Here is a 22171-nt window from a genome sequence, read left to right on the forward strand (position 1 = left end):
TGCCTTAACAAAGCAACTTCTAATTAATTTAGACACTGCTTGAGGTCTAAAACACCAAAAATTGAAAAAATTCTCTAGACGTTTCATTTTTCTTACAATCACAAACTGTTAACACTTTATTCTTCAAGCTAAATCAATTTTCATTAATTACATTCTATCCTTCTGGCCAAAGAAAGATCAAGGGATCAAGGTAGTCAAGCAGGATTACAGAAAAAATATGGTATTGATCTATTTTTTTAAGCAATATCCTGCTATTACTTATTTTTGCTGGTTTATTCATTGTTTTTATGGACCAGTGAAGAAGGTGCTTCTCAAAACCCATGCATTTCAATGGGCTATTTGCAGACGTTAATTTTTCAGCTAGAACAATTATACATACTGTGCACTCGCTATTGCATTCTGTAATCCCTCTAAAACTTTGTTTGGGCTTTTGAAGTCATAAATCAATTTTCTCTTTGTATGTGCACAGAAAGAAGACTCAACTGAAGAAGGCTTTTCCCTCAGAGGTTGCCCAGCACCTACAGGACCAGGGCAGAGGCCAAGCTCCTCACTGCACACCAGCTGCCCTGGCACTTGTCGTTTGTTCACACTGTTCTCCAAAACCCCACTGAGCCTGTCTGCCTCAGGCAAGCAGAATAGTTTTGATCACCTCTGTTTTAATTGTAACAGCGTCATCAGTCAAGCTTTCTTCCTGAAAGCATGCCTCTTGTAAAAAGCCTTTATCCCTACAGAAAAATAAGGAAGATCAAAATTTTCTAACAGTCTACACAAAGCTGAAAGGAAAACGAAGTTTGTTCTCCGAGCTACAGCCAAGAAACACACTGCTTAAGAACTACTTTGGGTCAAGAACGTGCTCATGTGTGGAAGGATACCTGAGACATGTGAACAATCCAGCCTTTCCTGGGAGCACGTGCCTGGATGCAGAAAGGGAATTCGACACCATGATGACGTTGCTTCCGGGATGCAACCAGTCATACTCAGGGGTGGGCTATTGTTTGTATTGTAACCAATCATAGATTGCCAAGTCTTGTTTAGAAAGCTATAAAGCACGCTGAGTGTATGCAAATAAAGGTTCACTTGTTTGATCACATTGATCGTGTCAGGTGTCCTCACTCATCTCCCGCAATTGGCGCCCGAACAGGGACCCTCAGAATCCTCACAGCAAAGTTGCAAGACTTGGCGAGGAAGAGGGTGGAAGGCCGACCGAATGATCCGCTGCCCCGGCGGAATGAGCAGTGACCTGCCCAGTCACTAAGTGGAAAAAGGTGCACCTGTTTAGTCGCTGGATCGACGCTGGAATCTCGCCTAGAAGAGGTGAGCGGTCGGGGAGACAGATGGGGTTGGATAAGCAACAAGAGGCTGTCCTAAATCTGCTCCAACACATGCTCTCTGTGAGAGGACTTAAATATGAATCCTCGGCTCTTAAAGGGCTGTTAATGTGGGCATGGAACAAAGAATTAATCCCCTCAGTAGGAGTCGTTTTTGAACTCGCTACGTGGGAAGCCATAGGCAGAGAGCTATGGGATGATATCAGTTCGGGGGGAGCGAGTGCAAAGGAGGCGAATAAATATGCTACCCTGTGGAAGTCAATTAAAGAAGCGTTACATAGCATGAAAGTCGAACGAACTGTTGCTACTGCTGTAGGTGCTGTGGCTCCTGAAGCTGCTCTTAGTACAATAACTGGCATCGTCTTCATCCTCCTCTTCACTCTCATGATCATCGTCTCTATCTTTTTTACGCGAATTTCTGTGCTTATCAAAGTAGAAACTGCGAAGTCAGGGACCACGTGCTTAGAACCGCGCCGAAATGGCGGCAGCCAAAATGGCGACAGCATGCGCCAAGATGGCGGCAGCACGTGGGCAGAAAAAGGGGACTCGGAAGAGAAGGGGGAAGAACTACAAAGGGGCGGGGGAACAGGCGGACGGTCCTACCGGCCTAAGTACCGCCTCTACCCTGACCTCCCACCACCCCGCCGAGAGCTCCACCCAGTGGACGAACCTTTGTCCGCACCGATTTCTTTGGGAGAACAACAGAAAAAGGAACTATCTGAAGAAGTCTTGCAGCAAGTTATGGACAAATTCTCGGAATTAAAAACGACAGATGCCAACGAGAGGAAAAATCTCCATAATACACCTAATCCTTTTGCTATGCCGTTATCACCGCCAGTGCCGACTGCTCCACCACCCTTTGCGCCACCGGATGAAGAAGAAAAAAGCAGAAGATGGAAGGGAGTTATTCGTGAAGCCTTAATCGAAGGAAATTTTCTACCATCTGCCTTTCCCATTATCACAGACCATGGGGGAAATAGAAAATGGGAACCTTTTGACTGGAAAATTTTAGAAAAGGCACGTTCTGCGGTATCGCAATATGGGCTTCAATCCAGTTATACTCAACAACTGTTGCAATTTATTTTCACAGCAGATGTGCTGATACCACATGATTCTCAACAAGTTGCTAATATTCTTTTGTCCCCTTCTCAGCAGCTTTTGTTTTCCAGGGCCTGGCAACAACTATGTGAACGTGAAGCTGCACGACCTCGGCAGCAGGGAGATCCTCTATATGGCGTTCAAGCACAAATGCTGATGGGTCAAGGTCCTTTTTCAAATACGGCATTACAGCAAGGGTTTCTGGGAGAAGTATTGCAGTTGTCACAACAATTAGCTTATCAAGCAATGATTTCAATTAGAGAACCAGGAAAAGTATATTCTTTTGCAAATACTAAACAAGGCCCCCAGGAAAGTTTTCCTTCCTTTATTGATCGTTTACATCAGGCTGTTCGAAGTCATCCTGATTTGGACGAGACAATGAAGGAACAAGTCTTTAAAATGTTTGCCTTTGAGAATGCTAATGATAAAGCAAAAAGGGTCTTGAGCACATTGCCTAGAGATGCCCAAGTGGCAGATATGTTAGAAGTTATGGAACGCACCACCGGTCCTGCATCTTTAGTTGCTGCTGCGGTATATAGTGCTGTTCGTCCTCTATTAGAACAAAAAGGGGGAGGAGCTAAGCAAAAGAAATGCTTTAATTGTGGGAAATCAGGCCATTACAGAAATCAATGTAAACAGCCACAACAACAGCAGCAATATAGTAGCAAGAAATGGTGCAAAAATTGCAAAAGGGATAATCATAATACCAATGAGTGCCGGAAGCAGGGAAACTGGAAACCGAGCGCGCCAGCCCCGCGCGCGATGATAGTAAATCAGGGAGCAACACCAGTATCAAGTCAGGAATTTGTTCCCTCCGTGCCGCCACCACAGGAAGTGCCGGAGTGGATGTGGAAACCACAGTAGATTCAACGCTCGTATCTGACAAAGTAGTAGTAATAGATACAAATGTAAAAGGACCATTAGGTGAAAGGTTATCAGCCTTATTAATTGGTCGCTCATCTACATCACGTCAAGGTATTTTTGTATTACCAGGAGTTATTGATGCAGACTACACAGGGATTATTAAGGTCATGGTATATACGTTAACTCCACCTGTTTTTATTCCAAAGGGCAGTAAAATTGCTCAACTAGTGCCTTTCCGTGCCTGTGTGCCTTCATCTGATGACTCTATAAAGATTTAAAAACAGGGAAATGGGAAGGACCAGTAGAATTAAAAGTAACAGGCAGAGGATATATGTGTTTACTTACAGGAAACGGACCACTGTGGGTTCCGGCGAAGTGGGTAAAACCATATATACCCGAAGCAAACTAGAATGTGGCTTCTTCCCACAGATACATACTGGTTACTGACAAGAAATGGTTCAAAAGACTCATAATAAGATTTCATGTTAATATGTAAACTGGTTTTATGTTTCTTGTTGTTTGGTATATTGCAGGTGTGGGGGTTGCTTGTATGCTTAATAATTTGTCTGTTACACTTGCTCACGAAAATGATTGAACGGGTTGTAAAACAAGTCTGGATTGTTCAAAAACAAGAAGGGGGATGTGTGGAAGGATACCTGAGACATGTGAACAATCCAGCCTTTCCTGGGAGCACGTGCCTGGATGCAGAAAGGGAATTCGACACCATGATGACGTTGCTTCCGGGATGCAACCAGTCATACTCAGGGGTGGGCTATTGTTTGTATTGTAACCAATCATAGATTGCCAAGTCTTGTTTAGAAAGCTATAAAGCACGCTGAGTGTATGCAAATAAAGGTTCACTTGTTTGATCACATTGATCGTGTCAGGTGTCCTCACTCATCTCCCGCACTCATGTGTCCAGGCATGTGCTCATCCATTAGCACCATGGAGAAAGCAGCACGCCCACTCCAGCGTACCCTTTTGGCTTGAAACAGTACAGTTAGCTTACCACAGCAAACAGCCCAGTTCTGAAAGCACGTACCTGGTGGCAGAAGCAATGTTGGTTAATGGTGGACCAGTCCCCATACCCAGAAAAGGCATCATGAGAACAGATGGAGTGACACCTACTCCTGGAACAGACAGGCAGCAAGGAGACCAGAGAGGTAGTGGAGAAAGGAGGCAAGCCAGGAACAGCAAGCAGGAAAGATGAGAGCCCATGACAGGGCAGTCAGGTATCAACCAGTACATCAAGTGTACTCACTAGACCAGTGAAAATATAAAATCAAAAGACAAATACAGAATATAACACACACTGGGTAGCAGAAGTGGGTTTTATTTCTTGGGTTTAGATTTGTGTTCCCAATTCACCTTGGATAACACTAACCATGGCATAAAAAACTTAAACCAAAACAACAAAATAAAACACAGCAGAATATTCTGAAATGAGAAAAACAGGAATACTAGTGACTAGTCAGAAAATGCATGACATCATACTTCTGAAGTTTCACAATATCCAACAGGCAAGTGGAGTGTCTCCCAGACACCAGCCTGCTCAGTGAGACACAGTAGGTTAGCATTATAAGGCTAAAACATCAGCTTTAATTAAATTTGATTTCTAGTCTTAAAACAGTTAAAACTCATTATATTGCTTTCATTTTCCTGGAAGCCTAAAAAAATCCATGCCCTAAATACTCATTAATTCAACCACAAAGATTTGCAGTTTAAGGTAACTTCTACATCTACTTTTGTATTTCAAAGTAATTCACATTAATATTACAGACTGATTTAATGTGAATTGCTCTAGAAAAATGTGTACACGAATGACTGACAGAACATCAAGATTCCTAAGACATAGATTAAAAAAAAAAAAGAATCTGTTGTACTCAGATTATAATTCTGAGAATGAGGATATGATATTAAAGGACCCAAAGGAAGAACAGGAGAGAAAGCGACCTCCCAGAATACGAAGGTAGTAGAAAATACATTAGGTTATTTAATAAATTGTTCATCTCACTTGGTTTAATAATACAAACTACAAAAAATAGAAAGGTCCTTCAGGAATACACAAAAATCGTTTTTAGAAATCAGTGTTCGATGCTAGAAATAGTGAGGAAATCAAAGACAGCGCATTTGGCAGCACTTCTCCAAGCAGTGAGGAAGTCACAGGCAAGTTCCAATTGCCCTCCATGACCATACAGAATCTGACACACAGAAACACATCACTAGCAATAAACTTCGCAGTATCTTTCCTTTCCTAGTAAAATTCTGTTTGGTTTCAAGGGGACATTTATTAAAGCAAACTCCCAAATTCTTGCTTTGCTCTAAAAAGACAAACAAATCATTATCTGCTGAAAATAGCACAGAGGAAAAAAAAAGGGGAATTTGAGTGAGCATATCCGTTCAACAGGCACCTTGAAAAGGCAGTCACAAGTCTTAAAGACTGTAGACTTAAGACTGATTATACTCTTACAGGCGTCTAACTGACTTACTTTGGAACTCTGGGAACATAATATACCTTTATCTTACAAGTTTGGCACTCTTTAAAACAGCAATAAGCTACGTCAAACCCGATGAGGTCCTGCTCTTGCAGACCTGTTTTGATAAACAGTGCAAGGAATTGTCTTGACTTTTAATTTACGAGTAAGGCCATGACCAGTGACAAGCATGTTCCTAAACGAAGGTGTTAATGTGTCAGGAGAAGCTATCAAGTTTCTTCTCCTCTGGCTTGACACGGATGCAGAAAGTTGGGTTTTGGGGTTGGTTTTTTTTAAGCGTCATATGGAATTCTAAAACACAGCGGGGCAGGAACTAACAAGGAGATCTTGAATAACTCCATCTTTTTCCCTCCACTTTCAGCATGACCATTAGAAAAAAAAACACTAAAACCAGTATCACTAAATATCTACAGCAATGACTTAAAGAGCTGCCATTCCTTTCCTTGGAGTTCAAAGGAAACAAGGAATCAAGTCTTTTCGGAGATACCTGGTCATTTGTCCACATAAGGAGCTGACACAGGAAAACTCAAATGATTTGACCGAATCAAGGATGCTAACCCTGAACACACCCCACCAAATCAGAAATTAGGCTCAAAAAATTAGGGAAAAGGGGGAGGGGAGAAGAAAGAAGCCTTGTAGAAATTTGCTAGCAAATATAGAGGAAGATGCACATTCATAAATTTAAATGTGGACTCTCTAAGAAAGAATTCAATGCAACTGTGCATAAAGCAATTACAAAAACTGAAGAGACACAACTGAACTTCAATGCAAGAATTTCTGATTACTTTAAATTCCTTCAAGAAACTTAAATTTTAATAGGCCCACAAAGGCTTAAAAAACGCATTGGGGAACCACAAATCTTATATCTTACGACAACGTTGGAGGTCAAACTGTTGTTATACAGATCCACTAAGTGGTTACAAGAGAGAGATTTTGAGAACTACTTTAAAAATTAGATTTTCTCCTCACTTCCTGAAGTGGAAAATTCACTGTTATCTCTGCAAACATCTTCTGTTCTTAAACCTGAGTAATAGTTTCTAGTAGTCTACTAGGACTACAAAGCAACTGTGAAGCAATCTGCATTTCTACAGAAAATTATCCTGTGTTACTTAAGGTTTAGCAGTTAAATACAGAGAGCAAGTTGTGTTTCTCTGTAGAGTTAAACTTGGATCAAACAACGTTGTTCTTTTTTCTAAGGAAACTTAAAGTATGTACACTAGTGTTTTAATTTGTTTAAATCTGACTTGCTGGGTTCATACTTTGCCCACTTAGGCAACTTGAACAAATAGCTTGGCTGTTACTTGCCCAAAACTTTGTAGGAATTTAAGTTATTCTTCTCAAATATGTAGATAAATTCAGCTGGACAGAACTGAAGTGCCAAAAATGAAAACATGTAGCAGAAGATATCCAAAAAGATTAGAGACACAACAGAAAAAAAAACTAAGGTTCCTTTTGAAAAATTCAAGTTATGACATCACTTCTCAGTGTTTCTGTGCACGGAAGTGCTCACACTGACAGCAATGGCCACATAAGACCCATCTAACATCTGTTTCAAGATCCATGGTGATGAGAAGTATCTTCTCCTTACTTCATACTTCTGTTGTCTATGCTACAAAAGAATCCATTTCCTGCTAACAAAGAAAAAGCCATACGCTCACATTACTGTTCTTTGCAACTTAGTTTAATACACAAAATTACTGGAGCTATTCCAAACGCCATCTATTCACAAAGTAGTGAAGTAGGCAGGGAAGCATTTATAATTACTGTAATCGTATTAGATACCACAGGAGAGAATGTAAAAATAAAAACTATTCAAAATGGACAATTTATTTAAAAAAAATAGAGACACAACAGTCTACACATTCATTTAAATTACACAGGAGTATTCCACTTAACAAGGTCAAAAAAAAAAAGTTATATAGTCAGTAAATGAATATTGTTAAACCTGTTCGATAGTTGAAATATTTTAATTTTAAACAGAACTAGACAATGAAATGAACTTAAGATTTCAAGAAATGGAAATTCTAGACATGTCCATGTATTTGGAGACACCTTTATTAACCAGATAAGAGAAACCAGAAGTCTATAGAGTTTTCCTACAGATAAGCTAAAAAAGTAGAAGACTGATTTTACCCCTCAGTTTCATCCCATTTAATCCACCATAAATACCATCACATCCATAAATGTGTGTAAATAAACCAGCAGTGCTTAATTTCTATTTTCACTCAAAGTAAGAGAGCCCAATAATGTACATATAGATAATTCATTACGCTTTCAGCTTACCTCTTACATGTTCTGCTTCTAAACATTCCAAGCAGACCCAGACCCTTCCTTCCTCCCACCACTACACTGCAGTTATTTCATTTCCATGCTATCTAGATGGGAAGTATAATTTGGGAGAAAGAGAAGAAAGAGGATTGACTTCTCAGTCATCCTGTTACGGAAATTGCACAGACAGAAGCGTGGAAAGCCTGTGTGGTCAGACTATGTCTAGCATGGAGAGAAGCTTGGTACAAATTAACAAAAAAGTTGACAGTTCAGTTTTCCAAACAACGTTTTCCCAGAAGTTTATAGCTTGACCAAATTTAGATCAAAACTAGCGAAGGCCAACTCCATATTGCTTTAAAACCAGTTTAAAACCAGAATAAGGAAAAATAAAATATTTCTTTAAATCTGTTTTCTTAACCTTTCTAAATGTAAATTGAAAGCTTACCAAAACCAATTCAACTGGCATTAAGGTCACCTTCAGTCTAAATTTTTTAGCAAAACTACAAATAACTGAAAAGACATTTTCATAAGGCTTATGCAGCCTTATTAACAGGCAGAGGTACAAGTACCATACCTAAGGTGTTTCGGTGCCATTACGGGATAGCTGGCCTTTCATATTACCTACACAGAGAGTGAGAATTTCCTACAAATGAGATAACACATCTTCAAATAGATCTCTTCTACCACGAGACTGTGATCCCTTTAAACAGAGACAGAATAACGGTACTGTTATATAGACATAAATCAAGTATGATGAAGACAGATTTATCTTCGTTTAACCTGAATGTACATTTCCTCATGTTTACATTTTTATATGAAACTTTACACTTCTATTAGCATTAAATAATTTTATAATAAATAAATCAGTAAAAATGGGATTTCTGAAGTTGGGTAATTTATCAGGTCCTACTTTGCCGGTCGGCAGAAAAAGCAATGTTTCTAAAAGTAAAGAGCAATAAAGATTCATAGGCTAGATGTAAGTTTCTATACTTATATGCACATAAACTTACAAATCAGGTATTTAAATGTTTGAGAGTATAACTGGTTTCTATCGCACTACTTGGTTTTCCAGTCTTCTTACTGTCTCCAAATGTTTTCTTTGTAAGTCAGGTTTGTTTTTAAAGGTAGGCTATCTTTCTAAATTTAAGAAATAAGGATTACAAAACTAAAAATTTATTTGAAACCAGTAAATACTCTGGAGACTTACCTAAAGATAATGGAAGGTACTAATATAAAAAAAAAAAAACCACACAGTCAAAACTAGAAAGTTTCTGCAAAGATAAACACAAAAAACAGGTCAAGAGACAGAATTTTTAAATACAAGCACACAGTACAAGTAAAAAAAAAAGCCAAAGACAAATTGATATAAAAATCAGCATTTATGTAAAAAAATAATGCATTGTATATTGTAAAATCAATTAATAACAGTATTCACCTTCACACAGACTTCTAGATTTTTCAGACTTCAAAAGGTTACATAGCAAGGAAAAGAGACCATAACTACATGTGAGGCAGACTACTTCCTAGTTTCCATCCCAGAAATTTACACCCTGAGCCAGCAGGGAGAACAGAAGAACATAAACTCTGCTTACAATGGAGTGTGTTTTTCTACTACTAAAGCATTCATCCAGCTCACATGGATACATAAGTCAGTCACAAATTAAGCTGCTAAAATGAGGTTGGGATGAAGGTGCAAGTCAGTGAGTGGATCCTCCATGTTCAACACACAGGAACTTTTCTGGAATCCAAAAACTCACTTTATGAAAACTTCATCTCAGTTAGGTTATCCAAGTTCAAATATACTTTACAAATACATTTCATACCATGCAAGTTTAAATAATATTTTACTGTAACACTAGAACTCAACCTTTTTCTTCATGTTTTTTCTCTGAAAAAAAGTTTGTATTACATAAACAAAACATTTTTTTTTCACTTAGTTAACTAAAGAAAGCCTAACTCTTACTGTTGTAAAACACTATCACCCTACTGACAGTAATGCATTCATGTAGTTGAGGGTCTGCCTCAAAACGATTTTAAAGCCACGTTATTAAAAAATATGGTAACAGGACATATTCTCTAAGAAACTCATCTAATATACAAGTCTGATGAAGCATCAGAACTCTTATTACAGCTCTTCACTTTTTAGGTACTAAATACTCTATAAACATGTAATAATTCTTTGTAAGGAAATACAACAGCAACAGCTTTCCGCTGTTTTGGTTGTTGTGGGTTTTTTTTTTCTACTTCAAAATGTCATATAAAGCTGCAAAACCATGTAATTTTTATAAAAGCATTGTAAGCCAAACAACTTCATACTGAATTTTCGCTAAAAAACACTTCAACTGTGCTCCACCTTTTGGCCATGATGGCTCAATGATGTTGAAACAAGTGTTGTATATTAGAGTCTCCGTATTTAGGGACAGAGAAAACTAGTATCACATAGTAGTTATTCATTTCTCAGAAAATCATATTTATAGTGTGCAGTTTACATCTAAGATAAGCAAAACAAGATTGTCAAAACAGTACTTCAATATGTAAGAGATGAACATATAAAGGCACGTACAGATTGTCAAAGATTACACACATTTCTTTGAAAACAAGAGTATTTTCTGCACTTGTAAACAACTTTGTTTACATAAAGGCTCACATCTTTAAAGTGAGGTTAGTGCTGCTGACTCAGTTATTGCTACATTCACAGTTTAACAGAATTTTAGACACTATTTGAGGTACACTCTTTAAAAGTCTTCATTTCTTCCTTGTTCATTTGATCATTAGATAACTGAATTATGCAGACTACAACTACTGACCATAGAAGTCAGTAACACCCAAATCATTGGACCCAAGATAAACAATAGCAGTGATTAAACTTCAAAAGAGCAAAAAGTCATCTTTGCAGAAAAAAGTTCCTGTTTTTCATTACATGAATATTTTCTTCATTTTTACGTATGCTAGTAAACTTTTATCTGGGCACATTAGGAGCTGATTCAAGCCATATTAGAATTTTTGCACCTTTTGACCAGTACGTTAATTCAGTCTCTTGATTTAACAGCTTGGAGTAAAAATCACCTTCCCTTTGATCTTCTGGCATACAAGTCTCTTATGCTTTTTGTTAGCTGCTTTATAAACACTTTGTATACTCTTCCACAGTATGTATGCATGGTTTTCCGTAATTCCAGTTCTAGGGGCTGCAACAGGGAATGAACCAGATCATCTCCAAATGAATACTGTAAAGGTATGTAAGAAAAGAAGATTTAAGGTCAATAAGGAAGAGTCTCATTATTCAGAGTTATTAAAGAGTTTTATAAAAATGCCTTTGAACATCATATTTGCTTTCTATAGGTTTATTAAATGTTTTCAAGAACTCAGAGTTTCTGAATGCAATATTTGAAAAACACCTCTAAATTACAGAAATGTTCTCCAATGCTTTCAATAAGCCTAACAAGGGAGATTTAAAAAAAAAACCACACAAGCATAAGCAAATGAACATATCCAGACAGGCAAGAAGGAAATTTAAAATTACCTTATTAAATTAAAAATTTACAGATCTAAAATTATTTCTGGTTATTTGTTTGTTGAACAGTAACCTTTCTGAATGACATATAACTTTTAAGGAACACAATTCTTATCAAATTATAATGAAACAACAGTATGAAAAGTGGTACTACTGAAGTTTCATTAAACTGAATGATGTTCAAACCCATACTATGTTTAACATGGACATGAAATAAAGAAGTCATTAATTCAAAAGTGCTATATTTTTTATAAACAAATGATAAGCTAAAACAGCATTTCAAAGTAACATAGTTTTGTTCATCTTATTACCACTGAATCAGTAGTGTTTTACATACTTTCTCTGACATATTCATAAACCAAATGGGATCATAAATAAAAAGAAATAATTTTTTCTTCTGTTTTTGACAATGCTCAAAGGAAACAAAGAAATCGTATTTTTATGGAAACACATTCACTTTCCCTGCAATGTATTCTCAGACCCCCAAAAGCACTTTTTTTTTATTTTTATATCCATATGACAACATGTAATAAAGCACCATTAAAATATACTATTGATTTTTGAAGGTTATACACACACAATAGCCTGCTACATTAAAATGTGCAACACTGCTAAATTTTACAGCTCTTCAGCGAGTATACTGGTATAGTGATAAATAGTTTATTAGATGACTTATTTGCAGAATGAGAAGAAGCCACTGTGCTTAGTATTTAAAGGAACAGCAACACAGTAATACACTGAATCTCTAGAAAAGGTCAAAACATAGTATATATATTTAAAAATATTAATATTTTCTACAATCCAAATCTAGCTACAATTAAATGCTAAAACATGGCAGCAAATACACACAAACTTTGGGAAGAATAAGGGTTTTTTTTCTGCATTTTAAAATCTCCAGAAAAATTAAGCTTCTAGTGATCTCCAAATGATCATACAAACAGTTTACTAGATGTATTTATTAAACAAATGGGAATAAAGCCTTTTAACAACTACAGGCAATGTTTTAGAATCCTAACCTAGACACAATCTACACTATGTTTCAAAAGATGCTCATCACAAAAGGAATACACTGGAATTCTAGCCAAGCAGTAAACGAAAAATTGGTGAGACACAGCATCACTTAAAAGAGAAAAAAATTACTTTGTGGCAATCAAGGTAAGTATCAACAAAACCTACAAAACACATGCAGCACTGTAAATATAAATACATTAAAAAAATAATCTGCACAAGCACATTGCTGAAAACACTTACGTTTTTTATTGCTTCATAGATAGCCCTAAAAGTCGGTTGTTTATCATCATGGTAAACACCTCTGTTTCCATGAAGAATAAATATACCTTCTTCTTCAGCTTCCTTACAATTGCTTCCATAGATGCAGTGGTCAGGCCGGTAATTCCATTGGCAAGGAAAGACATAAAGACTTTCTGTGCAGAAAAATGAGAATTCTGGATTAAGTATCAAAATTGTTTCAGGAAATATACTAATCTTTTCTGTTTTCTTAAGGCTGCTTCATAAATTTTTGTACAGTTGTTTTGAAATCTAACAGCTAATTACACTCTAGCAAGCTCCAGTGCTGACTTCTCAAAGTAAACACTTTCAGAAAACAGAAGTAGTGAAAAGTCCCTTGAATACTTTCACCGAAAGGAGAGAGAGTATTTTCCTGGATTTTTGAACATCACCAAAAGGATCAACTTTGTCATATTAGACTTAGAATCAATGTGGATTTACCTGGATTATGAAAAAACATAATGTTCAATAGATCCTGATCACCCCATGTTATGTTCAACTTGTACTTCTTGAGCAGTGGCATAAGAATTTCTCCCCACTGTAACCGGACTGGTGTCATATCATTCTATTAAACAAAAAAAAGGCAAAAAAAACACACATTCGGGACGATTATACTTATAAAGACAGAAACACCCTACAGAATCGCAGCAATTTGCTTTTCAAAGTTACAAATCTCAAACAGACAGATGATTTCTTTCTTTTAAACAAATGAGCACATCTAAGGCAAATAGTTATGGACGTTTCCAGTATGTTTTATTTCTCAATTACTATCTTAGAAGGAAAATTATAGGCATCTCCTACTTCTATTTAACTGTCACATTAAATTTTTGTCTTCAAGATTTCCCTCAAACATCTTAAATCAAGAGTTCTAAGAAATAGCAAGGAGATTTTATACAACAGTAGGATCTAACACAAAAACTGCATTTAAGTGATGCATGCAAGTAGATGGGCACTGTTTAAATATCCACACTTCATGTAATTTCTCTGTATCACAGAGGAACAATATACACAGATTTTAAAGTTAACTTCAAAAATTCAAAACAGATAATACAAAATTAAATAGTTCCAAACACATACAGCTAAAAAATATTGGCTACAAAGCAGTGTACAAAAATATAGAAATCCTTCAAAGGTTTTCCAAAGAATTTTCATTGAGTTGAACTAATTTTTTTTTAGTTACTGAACTTAGCTTCCACAGCAAAGGCACAACTTTTCACTTGCAACAGGTAGTAAGACTCTAAACCAACAGCTGTTACTTAATTCTCAAATTCTTGATTTAGTAAAATCACTTCGAAGGAAAAGGAGGAGGAATTCTTCTAAGGTTTTGGCTGAGGAGGTGCTACTTGGAATAAGCTGACGTACACTGACCTCCATGTTACCAAAGGGGTTACCATCTGCGGTGTAACAGGTTACATATTCTAAAGCTAGTTTCTTATCTCTACACCACGTTTAAGGTCAACTAGAACAGAAAACAACAAAAGCTGCTCACTCTGTACCTTCTACTTCACTTGGGAGAGTGAAGATGAAATATCAGTAAGAATACCCAAACTGAGCAAGTTCCTGAACAAGTACAGGATTGTACCCTTGATTCTTTTTAACCAAGTTGTAAGGAAAAAAAAAAAAAATAGAACTCCAGTATGGTTTGGGATCTGTATACAGAAACATCATGTTAAGAAACAGAAAAGATTACCAGGAGCAAAACATTCCGTTTTAGAATTATACTATCAAAGGTTTTCTTCTTCAAGCTTTCCACTGACAAACTAGAAAGTGCAAAAATTAGCAGTTCAGTTTTTAGTCCTTCCTCAAATAATTTCAGCCATCAAATATGAAGGGCTTTCAGAAGTGAAGACTAAAAAAAGAAATACTATCAGAATTCAGGCAAGAATTAATACAAAAAAGATCTATAGCTTATATTATGTAAGAAGCCAAACGGAATATTACAGTCCCTTCTGTCCTAAAAAATTTATGACTATGATTGCTTGCAAGTATTCGATGAGAGCAGGCATAAGAAATGCACAAGAGAATTCTTCTCTAGCAAGAATTATCATTAGCCTCAGTGCAATGTGATTTAAACAAAAGAAAGGCTTAACACCAAGCTAAAACTTTCTAAAAAAGCAAATCAATCAAACTGAATCACAGTGGGTAAAGATTACTCCCTCATCTGAACTTTGCCATCCATAGAATATTGACCTAAGGTTTAAATTTAGAATCAAAACCAGAATTGAATTAGCTCACTGATACCAGGATAATCAAGATAAGAATATACAGTAGTAAATAAAGTTTTAGAATGACCATAGAAATATTGCTTTAAAACATTAAAATCATTATTTAATACAATTCTCATTTAACTTGTATAGTTTTAATAGCAGTAAAATCCAGAGTATGTCCCAAGGAGATGCAAAGCAGCCAACAGCATACATCACATTGCCAGATGTCTAGAAGCAATATTACTTGACAAATAGTGCTATCAGGTTTAAGAATGGGAAATTGTAAAACTTACTAACCTTTGCATAAATAGAAGAGAGTTATATACTAATTTATTAACACTGATGTGTAATGAAACCAGTGTAGGAATCACAGAGCAAGAGAGACTATTTGAATAGTTACACACCCTCCTCCTTTAAAATTCTACTGATGAAAGAATGACTTTCAAAAGTTACTCAAGTAAATACAAGAAAAATAACTCTATGACAACTTAAAGATTTCCAGAATATAAACCTCCTCTCCAATATTCAACAAGTTGCAGAGAAGCTTAAAGAGGTTTAAGAAAAAACCCACAATGGTAGTGGATATTTCCGCGTTGCCATCAAGTTGATACAGACGGGCTCTTATGAACCCTCAAAATTCTAGGCTTTTTGAGTGGAAGAAAATGTGTAAGAAAGAAATATACATAAAGACATTACGATACTCTGCTACATTTTGCTGTTATTGTTTAGATGTTGTGCTTTAATTAGTCTGGTCATTAGTGATTTCTGTTCCAGAAGACTTCTACCTGGCCAAGGCTGAAGTCAGACTTACAAGAGCTGCCACACTTACCCTGTAGCAACCTGGTATTATCTTTCTCTTAATTCTAGTAAGAAAATACAAAGTTGAGGAAGAATAGTCAAATCATATAGCAATATCTAAACAAACTGCAGCTGTGTCCCACAAACAGGTGACCAATTTAAATTTCCTTATTGCCAAATGAGAGCAAGCCTCTTCCTTCTGGTTACATGACTCCATCCTGCTCTTGCATTAACTAACACTTACTGGATGTTTTTGTGAGCTGATTTAATTCACTAACCCAGCAGAAGGATTTCTTTCTTCTATTGCTACCAAGTTCAATTGAATCATAGAAGGGATCAACAAACACCAAAGGCTAGGACAAAGTAAATAAGAAAAGCAAGGAAAAGCAGCTGGTAAGAGATGGGAACCTTCCTTTTAAAAGCAATTAGCTTTTGCACAGGCTCACCATATTTCTTGGAACTATAGCCTTAAGCAATACTGAATGGTTTAAAAAAGTGTGTAATGGCTTAGGTCACAGAAACTCTCTGAACTTTGATCTTTTTTTGTCTAAAGCATACCCATGAACCTCTCCTTTGCATGCACTATTTGGAGTTACTTTGTTTGGGGCTTGTTTGATTTTCTATGAGCTCATTCCTTTCCATGACTGCCCATGTCCCAGGCATCACAACAACAAAGTTTCTTAGTAAATTTGACAAAAGTCATTGTTCACTATTCACAAAGCCTCGCTGGTCTAGGCCATTTCGTTAAAACACTGTACCTGTGGTATTTGCTACATCCCTTTGAGTTTAAAAGTATCTATATGCATATGAATATTTTAAAAAGTCACCTACTACTACTTCTTCCATCTCATAAATACTCTTGCATGTTTTACGCTCCTATTTCCTAACTGCTGTTTAGCAAAGACAACAGACAGGCACTATCCATCAGAAGCTTCATTACCAATTCTAGTCTTATATCCAGTTATGCACTGTTTAATGACCACACTATATTCAATAACATATATATGTATCTGTATATATGAATACACATGTGTGCATAAATATGCATATATACAGTGCATGTATTTGTCTCAAAACACACAAGACAAATAAGACACACAGGACCAGGAGTGATGACTTCCATTAGGCACCATAGATAACCAAGTAGCTCAGATGCTTGTCTGAAATGAATAGACCTGACAGTCTTGAGAAGATTGAGGCTTGAATAAGTAAGTGGATAGAAGATGACTTAATCATAGAATGGTTAGGGTTGGAAGGGACCTCAAAGATCACCTAGTTCCAACCCCCCTGCTGTGGGCAGGGACACCCTCCACTACACCAGGTTGCTCAAGGCCTCATCCAACCTGGTCTCCTGGAGCAACACATAGAACTAGAGGTTTTCTGCTACCTGGGCGAGCACTATAACCATCAGCTAAAGCCTCTGGTTCTCCTTTTTATTTATTCACCTTCTGCTTCCTCCCAATTCTTACAAATCAATGTGACAACAGAAGAAAAATGCTTAAACGCCTCAAGCAGCTCAGCCTGTAATTTCAGGCTAAAGAAACTACAATAGACAAAGAACCCATAAGTTTAAATCCATCATATTGGAGCAATATCCTGATCCAAAACTTCTACTGTTTAGACAAGTGCTCTAGCCACTAGATAGTCATACAAAAAGGTCTAATAAGCAGTATCTATCTCTACAAATCCAAAGCTTGAACAAATAACCAACATTACACTTGCCAGAAACATACAAAGACAGAGACAAAACACTTGGATGCTCCTCCACTAGATGCTCAGCATTTGTTATACAAGGACCTGAAAGATACTGTGGCAAGGTTTTAAATCAAGAAGGGTATCCAAAGAGGGCATATTAAAATGCTTCAGCTGAACCAGCAAATCCATATATGTCAAAACACCATGTATCCAAACATTATATCTGTTTTTCTTGCTCAAGATAATCAGATTAAGACTCCAGGAAAGATGTACAAGATCATGAGAGCAGGGGGGAAAAATGTGTAGGAGTGGAAGGAAAAAGAAGAATTTAAAGGAAGAAATAAGATCTCAGCAACCATGTTAAAAGCTGCATACACAAAAAAAAACCCTCAAAATAACTACTAAAAAACTCAGATACACAGAACACACCATTTTTTATTTCTTTTTCACTTCTTACTACCAAGCAAGAGTGAAAGAACATTTCTTTACATGGACCACTAGTCCCAAATGTTTGAGGGACAGCCACACTACGCACACAAGTATGAAGTTCAAAAGACATGCAAAAGCAAGGGCCAGAAGTATACATGCATCAGACACAGAAGGGGAAATCTAAGTTTGAAGTGACAGCAACGCCCTGGGAAGGATGCCGAAGAATAATGAGTAAGGATTAAGGGCAAAAAATGCTGTATTTCTAACATTTAGAATGACTGAAGTGGAGCAGGGGAATGGGTTGACTGCATTTTTTATTTTTGTTAACTGAAGTCGTCAAAAAGGGCTTTGAATTATGTGCTTTGCTATTGGGAAGCTTTGCTCTGTTTCTGCTTCCCTTTCTCAACTGTTTTTTCATAATTCTGAATATTTAGTACACTTGCACAGCACTGGGTAGCTCACTCCAGTCTCAGTTCCTTTCTCTTAATTGTATGAACACTAACCTACAACTTATCAAGAAGACTTGCTTGGTACAGTACGTTCTGAGTAATGTGATGAAGACCATTAAGATGAATGTTTTCAGGACAATTCAAGACTTCTTTTTTGTTCCAATTCCCCATACCAGTTATGGCACACAATCTTCCTTGCCACAGAAAGTTCAGTGGCCCACTCAGCCAGAAACTGTGCATCATGTTAGGTACACTGAAGTTTCTCAGCAGGATCATGACAAAAGCATACAGATTTGTGCCTCGCCTTACAGATGAGGTCTTATAAATCACAGATATTCACCCCCATAATAAAGAGTAATTATAAAAAATCACTTCCTCTAAGGCTGGTTTTGGTTTAGCAATCTGATATGTTTCAGTGCATAATAAATATAGAACATGGCAACAACAGGAATATGTAGCAGATATTTTCAGGACCTGGAAAATACTCCAGCCCTCTAGTACCAAGGGAAAGCAGCAATATTCCATTTTGAATTTCAAAATATTTATGAATTATTTTACCTACTTAAATCTGTATATATTGACTTAACTTTTGAGAAACCACCTGTTTTAGGTGTTAAGGAGAAAGGACTTTATATTATAGCCTTCTAGAAAATGGCATTTAATTTAAAAGACAATTTTAGTATCCTACATAATCTGTATACTTTTGAAAATTTTAACTCCAATTTTAGTAAACATGCATCAAATTTCCAACAAATAGATAACCAGAGTTATACTGAGAAGCCCAACCAGAATTCTGGCACAATATGAATAAAAGACCAACCTTATCTCAGTTTACCACACTAAAAATAATTCACTACACAGAAATGCATTGTCAGAGGTTAAGAGACACACAGTTTTCAGTCTCATATTTTTCTTGTTATACTTTTCAATATTTTACTTTCTCCAGATGCTATAATCAGGAAAACAAATAAAGTAGACAATGCAAGATTCCACTGGTGATATATACAGAAAAGTTTTCTTCTTGGGGAAACTACAACTATATACCATATAACTTCCTACTTTAACTACAATCGAGATCATCCATTCTCCATTTTTCTTAAATTCTCTGTATTTCCATAACAAAAACACACAGCAATTAAATCTTTCTTAAATTGGAAATGGAGAAGAAGTAAAGTCTACTGCAAGTTTATATTGTTTCTTTTATGGGGACACCTTCCAATAGTTTTTGACTGCATGATTTTTTTTTCCCCTAATCAAACTTCTCTTCAACATAGAATTACTTTTTCCCCAGCATAATCACATAGCACTGCTTTAGTACTTGTGTTTCAAGTAGGTAAGAAAAAAATTCCCATCTGTGAAGCAATGACCATTTCCGCTGCTGCATGCACTGCTTTAGTAAGTACTTTCATGATGAACTTATTTCTCTGCAAAAACTATGACTTCAAAGTAAATAAAGAGATAATTAAGGTGATAATCACCTGGTTACAATTTAAGAGTTCAAAATTTGGAAACAGTACAGTTAAAATAAGTTACTAAATGTTTTAGCACCACCTTCTGGTCATACTACTACACACATTTTTAAAGTTAGTTTACAGTATACATTAACTGTTTTCTGGGACCTCTACAGTGAAGAAAAAAAATACCAGAATATCTACTGATAAATATAATTTATAAACAGACTATATCAAGTCACAAGATTTCTCAGAACTAAGAAAAATTAAAACAATCAAGCACACTTGAAATTCAGGAATTTCAAGTCTTACAGTAAATGACATTTGTAAACCACAAGTTAGATATCATTTTAAGCACAGCGTATTTTTAGAGCTGTGTTTAAATTTCGTAATTTTCAATTACAAGAAAAATATTTTGAAAAATATTGTCCCTCATGAATTTGAAATGGATTAGAATTAAAATATGTAAAACCACAGAAAATGCAATAAAGGCAACACACGTACCTTGAAATACTTTCTTCTCATACGCGTCATATTCATTAACATGACTCCAGAATTTATTCCAGTTACTCCATAATAGGGATGTCTAGCAAAGCGATTATACCACCCGATACGAGGCTCTTCATGTTCCGGTGCCATTGCAGCAATTTGTGTGGAGTTGAACTTTCCCAGAAAAGACCATATATCATCAACAGGTCTCAAAAACAGGATGTCAGTATCAACATACAGTAGCGAATCCACATTTTTGAGGATTAACTGTGAAGGAAAGAAATTTAAACCCAAATTTTTAAGTCTTATTGAGCTTCTCTTCATAAAACAGAAGTTGCTGTCATTACACAATAAAGTTTAATACATTTTTGTCATATGCAAATAAATTCACTTTAGACTGACAGTTTGTAATCAATAAATTAGTCATCTTCCCTCTTCTCTCACTTTTGAGAATTTTTTTAGATAGAGGTTTTATACAGAATAGTAATCCAAAGGCACTCAGTCTACATTTTCTATCCTGGGGCTCCTCAAGAGCAGGCTGCAGGCTGGGTGAAACTTTACCGTAACAGGAGCTCCTGTCTTCCTCCTGTTCCCTGGCTTTCCTACGCATCTAAACAAACAAGGGGGAGGTGTAAGGGAGCCTGAGAAGAGACAATATTTGAGAGGTAACTGCCACTGCTATAATTCACCTAGCCTGGAGTATGATTTCTGAAGTGTCCTAGATGAGCAAAGAAAAGGCTGCACAAAACACTCTGGCAACAATAGTCCATTTCTTGTTTCATTTTCTCTAACACTTCTCAGACCCATGCATGCAGGAAACTTTCCAACTAAACAAAGAGATGAGGAGTGATAAATCCTTCTTACCTCTGAGAGGATGGCATGACCTGTACCTCTCACTGAGGATACTGTGCCATAATGCAGCATGTGAGAAAACGACTTTTACTCTACAGTGTATTAGTGCCACAGAAGAAGGTTAAATTCTGAGGGTTTTTTTAGGATGTCATGAAAGTACTTTTAGGAGTAGTAGTAGTAGTTCTTAACTTAAAACTAAGCAGAAAATAGATTAATGAGGACAGCTTGATGCTCCATAAACAGAATTCTGTACTGTCTTATTACAGAATAACTTACTGGCAAGAACAGCCTTTGTGAAGCACATGGTTTAAACAATTTCTTCCATTCTGCTGCGCTCTCAGCTGGAAATGTTATTGGATATAATGTGTAATTAACTTTTCCTTCATAGGGGAAGTCATCAAGCTATGTGAAAAGAAGAGATCATAAAAATTACTTCAATTCTATTACAAAAAAGAAATCAATCCTCCATTCAAATTGATAATCGAACACAACTGCAACACCTCTCTTCCGTAACAGTAATGCTTCCTGAACTACAAGAATCTGTCAGCTATTCAAAATACTCGAACAAGAAGTGGCACCTGCAGGCCACTCTGAAGAAAACACATCATATTAGATAATATACAAAAGCAGGCAAGCAAAATAAGTTAGTATTTACAAAACATAAACACATCAAATAAAAATTTTTCCTCTCTTAACCAGTTTCCACAGGAGAAATGCCAATTAAGTCTTTCTCAATTTGAAATAATCTTACCCAATTTTTGCCAGTTACTGTTCGCATGACATTAGTGCATATATAGTATGTATAACATACTAATGTCAGAGTTAGTATGACATTTTAAGCACAAAAATAGTAAAACCCTCCACAGCTATATACTAGTCAGCTTCTAATACTATTACCCCAGTCCTAATGTAACAGTCATTAACTGGAATTTACTAAAATTAGACATAAC

General features: G+C 36.4%; 1 protein-coding gene across 1 annotated transcript in view; it reads right to left on the reverse strand.

Moving 5' to 3' along the window:
- Nucleotides 1-10812: 10812 nt before the first annotated feature.
- Nucleotides 10813-22171, reverse strand: part of GXYLT1 (glucoside xylosyltransferase 1) — a 33669-nt gene continuing 22310 nt past the window's right edge. The window contains exons 4-8 of the mRNA XM_086610141.1: nucleotides 21498-21623; nucleotides 20385-20636; nucleotides 13293-13416; nucleotides 12816-12988; nucleotides 10813-11277 (exon numbers count right to left, since the gene is read on the reverse strand). Of these exons, the coding sequence (XP_086466267.1) occupies nucleotides 11116-11277; nucleotides 12816-12988; nucleotides 13293-13416; nucleotides 20385-20636; nucleotides 21498-21623 (837 nt within the window). The 3' untranslated portion in view covers nucleotides 10813-11115. The remainder of the gene's footprint in view (nucleotides 11278-12815; nucleotides 12989-13292; nucleotides 13417-20384; nucleotides 20637-21497; nucleotides 21624-22171) is intronic.

This window comes from Tauraco erythrolophus, chromosome 4 (assembly GCF_009769465.1).
Source record: "Tauraco erythrolophus isolate bTauEry1 chromosome 4, bTauEry1.pri, whole genome shotgun sequence".
NCBI lineage: Eukaryota > Metazoa > Chordata > Aves > Musophagiformes > Musophagidae > Tauraco > Tauraco erythrolophus.